Source organism: Lobosporangium transversale (assembly GCF_002105155.1).
Source record: "Lobosporangium transversale strain NRRL 3116 chromosome Unknown BCR41scaffold_2, whole genome shotgun sequence".
NCBI lineage: Eukaryota > Fungi > Mortierellomycota > Mortierellomycetes > Mortierellales > Mortierellaceae > Lobosporangium > Lobosporangium transversale.
Window position 1 is genome coordinate 851,926 of NW_019028980.1, and position 7,957 is coordinate 859,882.

Here is a 7,957-nt window from a genome sequence, read left to right on the forward strand (position 1 = left end):
AAAGTCTATTCTGAAGAACAATAGCAATGTGGCTTTTTTTCTTGTTTTTTCGAACAGTTTGTCGTGAAAGCTCCAGGTCAGGAACGGGTGCGTTGACATGAGGTTGAATTCTTCCTTTTTTCCTTTTCTTACTCATTCTTCGTTTTTCTGTCAGTCCCATTCCCTTTTGAAGACCAATGTCGGCTATGCGCCATTTGCTCGACCTCTGCAAACGCAGAGGGTTTCTCTTCCAGTCTGCAGAAATTCACGGTGGACTTCGGGGTGCATATGACTATGGCCCCCTCGGTGTCGAGCTAAAACGGAGCGTCTCACAGGAATGGTGGAATTCAATGGTTTATCAGCGATCTGATGTCGTCGGGATCGATACTGCCATCATTACTCCTCCGGCGGTCCTCAAGACATCAGGACACGTCGATCAGTTCACAGACGAGATGGTTGATTCAAAGTTATCCAAGGAGCGGTTTCGTCCTGATAAGGCGCCACAGATCAAATTAGATGACCAGGGTAGGATCCCTATCACAGCACCTGACAAGAAGACAGCTAAATTGTGGGAACATGACATTAGGTCCCAGTTTGCAAAAGGCGCCATGGTTACTCGGAAGGACAAGGAAATCCTTCTAGAAGTAGAGCGCATGGAGAAGAATACAATCGTCCTCAAAAGGGATACAGCTGTTACTACTGTTGCCTTCGATTCTAATTCACTACCATCACCTTCACCAGAGCAGGATACTTCACTCCAGATCCCCTATCATGGATATGTTGATCCCAACTCTAATTCCCCTTTCCTTACTGAATCACGTCCATTTAACCTCATGTTCAAGACATATCTCGATCCTATCGACCCCATTGACAAGGTTATCACTACTACTCTTGACGCCCAAAAAACTCCATCATCAGCGGATTTGTCGACTACCCGTCAACTCGTAGATAAAACCCTGTACCCTTCTCTGACCTATCTTCGCCCAGAAACGGCACAGGGTGTCTTCATTAATTATATGACTGTTCAACGATCCCATCCACATCTCAAGATCCCTTTTGGGATTGCTCAGATCGGGAAATCCTTTAGGAACGAAATCCGTTTGGAGCATGCTATTTTCAGGACACCTGAATTTGAACAGATGGAGCTAGAGTATTTTGTGGCTCCTTGGCAGGCTCAGGAGCAATTTACAGCCTGGAGGAAATTCAGGATGGATTGGTGGAGGACCTACGCACGTCACCATGACCGTATCCGGGAAAGAGCGCATTCACAAGATGAGCTGGCTCATTATTCAAGAGGATGCATTGATGTTGAGTATCGGTTCCCATGGGGTTGGGGAGAGGTCGAAGGTATTGCGAATCGAGGCGATTTTGATTTGAGTAAACATACAGAAGCTACTGGTATTAAGCTACAATACACAGATGCTGTCCTGATGCAAGAAAGACAGGCACGTGAGAAGGCCACAGGGATCAAAGAGACAAGCGTAGAGATATTGGAGCGCGAGAGATTTACACCACATGTCGTCGAGTCGTCATGTGGATTGAATAGAGCTATGTTGGCATTGATGTTGGATGCAATGGAGGTTGTAGATGAGCACGGGCGAGCAGTGGTGCTGGGAAATGAGGATGAGGCCAACAGTGATAGCAACAATAATACAAAGAAGAGCATTGATCTCAACAATAGTAGTAAAGGGATCCGAACTATCATGAAACTGCATCCTCGTCTAGCACCCATCAAGGTAGCAGTAATGCCTTTGGTTTCCAATAACAAAGATCTGGTGGATATTTGTTCTGATATCAGTGGCCAGCTTCGCCAAGAGCTCCAGGTGAACGTAGCAATGGAGACCCAGAATACAACGATTGGCAAGCGATACTACCGTATGGATGAAATCGGAACCCCTTGGTGTATCACCGTGGATTTTGATACGCTCAATGACCAAACTGTGACCATCCGAGATCGTGATACGGGTGATCAGAGGCGTGTTTCAAAAAATGAAGTTCTGGAAATTGTACGAGATGGATTGAGACTATACCCTCGAAAGAAACCTCATCCATAATCGGCCTTCTCGACGCCATAATGAATGTATTAAAACATAAAATAAATAAATAAATAGATAAAAAAAAAGGCTAACGTATACATTCAGATCCAACTTTATAATATCTAAATGCACAGCTCCCCTAATGTGAGATAGAATTAAAGTTTGAGTAGCCATGGCATTGTTTTATACAAACAGTGCAAGAGCAATTGACATAGGCTCTCCCCAAGGGAAGCCCCATTCATGTTAATATCTCGAATAGAAAAGTCGAACAGTTTACCAGACGAATCGACATAATTGAGGTATGTGAAACAAATAACAAGATGCTTTTAATGGAGATAATATATCAATGGACCATGAGGACGTTAATGAAGGAAGGCTGACTAGATTTAGTATACAAGAATATGAATGAACTATAAAAAAAAAAAAAAAAAAAAAAAATGAAAACTGAAAAGGCATGAGATGTGCGCGTCCTTCTAATCCTATAAACAACAATGCAAGAAAAAGGGGGAGGGAAATATGATGCATAAACTAACAAAGAAGCAGGACCATCTTGTTGATAGTTAATCGGCGACAACACTTATCCAAAGCGATGCATGATAGCCTCGTAACAGAAGAACATGATTGCTGCATTAGGGACAACACGCATCATGTGCGCAGTAAGACCGCCATATAAGGCTGCAACGCCTTCCTCTTTGAGTACCAGCTGGAATGTCTGTTTCAGTCCAGTGTATTTGGGTGGCTCATTTCCCACCGGAACCTGCCGCAGTCGTGTACGGAGAACTTCGTGTGGGTATGTCATAGCCGAAGCAACAAACTTTGCTGCTCCAGCAGCGCCCAAATAGTCGATCCATTCTTCAATATCCTTGCCACCAATGACAAATCTTGTACCAGTAGTGCTGCTTAAGCTAGTGACTTTGCGTCTTTCTGCCAGAGTCTTCTTCAGCTGCTCATAGATCATCCACTGGATCGTTCCTTCGGCGACACCCAGGTATGATGCGCTCAACCCACGGTACATACCACGGATACCTTCGTTCTTGAGAATTTGGTAGATACAATCCACGCTGTTTTTGTATTGCCGTACTCCCTCGACCTGAAGTTGCATCCTAGTTTTGACAAGCCAAATGGGATTGGTGGCAGTTGCTGTAATGATACCAGCTGAGATCGCTGATGAGAGGTGAACAAATGTCGTCTCCTTGCCGTTGTTCAAATCAGTGTAGAACTTTTTGCCGTTACCATACGCCGCAAAGTTGATAGCCCTATAGAAAAATATAGCAGGAGGAGGAGATATTAGTCTTTAGGACACCAATCATACGAGCATCAAGCTAAATGAAGTTAGTAGTAGCTACCTTGCTGGGATAACTCCGACGAGATTGGGTCCTAACCCCTTGTAGAGCGCACGGGGACCCTCTTTGGAATAGATATGTCTATTTTAACATATAATTCATCAAACATAAAATTAGACTCTCGCGATCAACAAATCTCTAGATCCTGATGTCATCAAGGCCCCACACTAAAAAAAAAAAAAAAAAAAAAAAAAAAATTTACCCAAGCAAAAGACAAGTATCTTTGATATGTCCAAGGACAGAATAAACTCCCGACCTGGCTACTGTCGTAGAGGACATGCTCTTTGATGACTGGTATAAGGAGGACTAAGGGATAAAGGAAGAAAAGGAATCAGTGATCGCTATAACTTCTCTGTATCCGTGCATATCAAAACAAATGGTAATTGCGTAATAATAAAGGGAAGCTGGTCTGTGGATCTTTTGGACGTAATGAGAGAGACCGCATTATGACGTCTTCCTTTTTTTGCTTTTGTTAACCATACCTGGAGTCTAGTCTTGACCACATCGAGAGGCGAGGTTACTAGCGCTCCAGCCATGCCGCCCGTTCTAAAATAGAAAGTTAAAAAGAAAATACAGAAAGTCAGCTCTGTTTTCTTCGAGGTGGTGGTGGTGGTTCTTTTCTTTTCTTTTCTTTTGTCTTCTTCTTTTTTTTTTTTTTTTTTTTTTTTTTTTTTAACAAATGCTTCCTGCGTATACACGAAAAAAAAAAAAATATATATATATATATCCGTGGTTTTTGATGATCCACACTTACCCTCCGGCCAAAAAGTGGACCCATGAGAACTGAGCACCAGCGATTTTCTTTTGAGCTGATGTGGCAGTAGCAACGGGAGTTGAGACCAAGGTTGGCTCAGGCACCTTGGTGTTGTTGTTATCATTTTCTGAAGAGCTGTTGTTGTTACGACCGAAAGGGTTCTTTTGCTGTAACTGTTGACTGATGGTGTTAGTGGTTGCAGAGGTAGAGGGGAGCATAGCAGGAAGAAGAGAGTTAGTCCTGGAAGCAGCAGCAGCAGTCGAGGCACTCATTGTTGTGTTATAATAGAAAAGTACCAAAGAGGAGAAGAGAGAAAGAAAAAAAAAAAAAAAAAAAAAATAGTTGGAGCCGTGAGAGAAGAATGGGCTTTTTCAGGAGATCTGCTTCCTACAAAGTAGTACATGATATCTAGTGACTGTGCCTAGTGTTGTTTACAAGATTAGCACAAGTGACTGTTCATCCTATTTCCTCTTTTGGGACACACCTCCGAAATGTCCATGTGGCGTAACTTAACCCAGAGATCTGAGCCTGAAGAGAAAGGGCGTGATGTTTTGGTTTCCAGCACGTGCTGGAAGAAAACGAGCACAAACCTATTGCCCATACAGCACAAGCTGATTGCCCATACAGCACAAGCTGATTGCCCATACAGCACAAGCTGATTGCCCATACAGCACAAGCTGATTGCCCAAACAGCGCGAACCTGTTCTGAAACAGCATGAACCTGTTGTGAAACAGCATGAACCTGTTCTGAAACAGCACAAACCTTTTCTAAAACAGCGCGAACCTGTTCTGAAAACAGCACAAACCTATTGCACAAACAGCGCCAACCTGAAGAAAAAGCATACAGGCTTAAAAAAATCCACAATCATTTGCATGCATAACAGGCTTCTTCTCTTTTCGCACTACCATTACCATTGCCATTACCATTACCATTGCCATTACCATTACCATTGCCATTGTCATTCTCATTCTCATTCAATTCTCAGAGAACCTTCTGCATCATCCCTATAAACACGCTTAATACCACGAACAGTTGACAGATTAACTTTATTTGTCTGATCTTGTCTCACAAAGCGGCCATGTACTTTAATAATTCAGTAAATGCTCGGCATCTCTGCCTCTGCTTTCTCTTTATTACTAATGTTGACTATATATAGTCAAAGCCAACTTCTACTTCCATAGCTAGGCTTCTATATCTCTATATCTCAAAGATCTTAAAGACCAATAATCATCGTCTGTGACGCCAAGTAACACTGATACGATTGTACTAGATTCTTCTCTTGCCACTCTTTTTGGGCTTAGTAAAAGAAGTCTTGCCCTGGCTTAGCAATGCTGAAGTCCCTATCCCTCAGGCGCCATGGTTGTCACTCCGTGGAATATATACTTTATTCTTGAGGCAGATGTTAAGTGTAAGTCATTAAAAATGGTATGAGAAAAAGCTTTTTATCATTTATTTCTTCAACCGGCATGGCGATACAGCATATTCTCATCGGGATATCAAAGTAAAATTTAAACATAATGCCATGTTAAAGTTGCTCTCTGGCCTATCCAATGTCCTATTAGTTGACTTGTCTTCTCTCAAGAACGCTCTCATAAAGAAAGGGGTGAAACGCGCCCGACATCTGCTTGATCAATACATTCTTTGAAATTGATGAGTGGTTTGTAAATCCTCTAGATATTAGCTTCGAGAATTAATAGATGAAGAATTACCACATTACGATGAGTAATCAGAAAAAAAGCTGCAAAGTCAAAGGAAGATGTCCTTATGTCATCACAACGGCCTGGGCCTCCGTCTGAGCATTAAAATATAGCGAGTTTCATTGATGGAGTCCAAAATATAGACGCATCTTTCAGAATAAAGCTAAAACTTAATATTGCCAATCACTTTATACTACTTTCACAAGTAGTGGACAAAATACAACACTGTTGACGCGCAGTGTAGATAAAAACGCTTAATTTATTTCATTGTAAGTCTAACAAAGTCCGAATCTTCTCAAAGCTGTGACTAAAAATGATGTTGCGCACATTTCGATCACTGAGGTTGGTCCTAAGTGGAGAGAGGACTAGCCCTGCCTTACTGAACAAACGCTCAGACTCAGTTGATGTGGACTGGATACAGAGGTACGAGCGCGCGAAGTGGGCAAGTTCCTCAACTGAGATATTTTCATCGATGCCATATGGCCTCCAATAGTCCTGAGGCTTATCTTTAAAGCGATCGTGATTGTAGTCCGGCAAGCGTACCGATGAAGCGTAGAGCTCTACCGCAAAATTCGAAGAGAAGTAGAGTATCTGATAATCACTCGTTTGCAATGGATTTTTTGTCACTGTATTATTCTCTTTGAATATCTTAAAGGCTTCGCTGCAGAGTTTTTTTGCTTTTATAAACAGACTTTCCCCACTAGCATGCATCGTATCCTTTAAGATATCGAGTGCTGCGCAAGCAGGGTTCAGGAATATAGAAATGAGCACGGTATCTGGAATGTCCTGGAGAGGCCACGATTTTTTGATCTGTTCGTCCAGGCTTTGCCATAACTCTCTCGTCTCTTCCGTTCGGAATGTTGTAAGCGCCGGGAGCATGGTGTAGACCCTCAAATAGATTTGCGAAATGGTCGGGTTATCATGTGCGCCTGCCCAGTGTGTAAGCTTGGCAGCCGGCTCCAAGAGCGTGATAATCTCCTGCAGGGTCTCGATCTCTCCCTCGACAAGGAGGTGCCGCCCGAGCTCCGCAGCCTTGAGCTTTTCGTCTTTGGATCCTGCCCTCATTAATTGATAGACCGCTGTAATTGCTTCTGAAACTTCAAGCACCCTTGCTGCCATGTTGAATTTTGAGTTCCATCGCGTGACATTCGTTGTAAGCAGTTGACCAATGTTTTTGCTACGCTGATTGTTAAGCAGATCCATAGCAAGACTGGAGCTTCTGAAGAAGGTTGAGATCTTTTGGCATTTTTCCATCACCGCCTTAGCTCCAGAACTTCGTTCCAATGCCTTATTGATACACAGCTGTATTACATGGGAAAAACAGGGAAGCCAGGTAATACTCTTCTTTAGATTATAAAGCTGTATGGCTCTTTTTATGTTCGACCCTTGATCCGTTGTTGCACAGATCAAATGCCCTTCCAAATTCCATCTTGCGACTACACGTTCTATAGAACAAATTCCAGGATTAAAAGTGTTATTTACATAGGTCTCAAACAGGCAGTAAACCGACAGAGCTAAAGCTATGATATTCTTACCAAGCTTTTCCAATAGGACTTCTGCCGATTGAGGGCCTTGGACTCGTTCCATGCCAATCACAACTGAAGCCGGCTGAAAGTCATGTGTTAGAAAGTGAAATGTTACTCCAAAGAACTTCCTTTGATCACCGCTTGTCCAACTATCCGCTGTGATTGCGCCTTGAATTTTACGATCAGTGATGTATCTCGATTTGCCTCCACATATGCATTACACTTAAATCCATGTTTGATTGGATAGCGTCTGTGCTTGGAATTACGTATAATGCATTAAGTTGCAAACATATTGCCTTGAAAGAATCCGAGCCAATTATTTTGAAGGTCGCTCCGTTGTCGGCGATAAGCCTTAAAAGTAATTTCTCGAAGAACTGTTGTTCATACGGAAGTGGCCTCTTCATAGTCGTAAGAACAAATCCCTCTCTAGCCACTTCGAAGTTCCCCTGTGGTCTAGGGGGCTCATCATCATCATCATCTTGATCTTTCGACGACTTGACATTCTGGACCATGCCTTGATAGAGGCGAAATTCCTGCACAGCTTCATATATTGTGGAGTGGTTTTTGAGGAGATGGTTTTTTCGTGATCTGCCGCCCCTAACTTCTTGTACTTTATGCCAC

At 42.7% G+C, this 7,957-nt stretch overlaps 2 protein-coding genes across 2 annotated transcripts; one reads left to right on the plus strand and one right to left on the minus strand.

Moving 5' to 3' along the window:
- The first annotated feature begins 3 nt into the window (after window positions 1-3).
- BCR41DRAFT_345047 (hypothetical protein) lies at window positions 4-2,102 on the plus strand. Its single transcript, XM_022022641.1, has one exon. It carries the CDS (start codon window positions 177-179, stop codon window positions 2,031-2,033), a length of 1,857 nt encoding a protein of 618 aa, XP_021886000.1. The 5' UTR covers window positions 4-176; the 3' UTR covers window positions 2,034-2,102.
- Window positions 2,103-2,592: 490 nt separating this feature from the next.
- Window positions 2,593-4,330, minus strand: BCR41DRAFT_298672 (mitochondrial carrier domain-containing protein; the record flags this gene model as incomplete). Its single annotated transcript, XM_022020500.1, has 5 exons — window positions 2,593-3,271; window positions 3,362-3,439; window positions 3,561-3,664; window positions 3,841-3,904; window positions 4,113-4,330. The coding sequence occupies 5 exons, from the start codon at window positions 4,328-4,330 to the stop codon at window positions 2,593-2,595; spliced, it is 1,143 nt and encodes a 380-aa protein (XP_021886001.1).
- Window positions 4,331-7,957: the final 3,627 nt, after the last annotated feature.

Bases quoted from the DNA above. Each gene is read 5' to 3' on its own strand.
- BCR41DRAFT_345047 (XM_022022641.1), top strand. From the start codon at position 177: ATGTCGGCTATGCGCCATTTGCTCGACCTCTGCAAACGCAGAGGGTTT.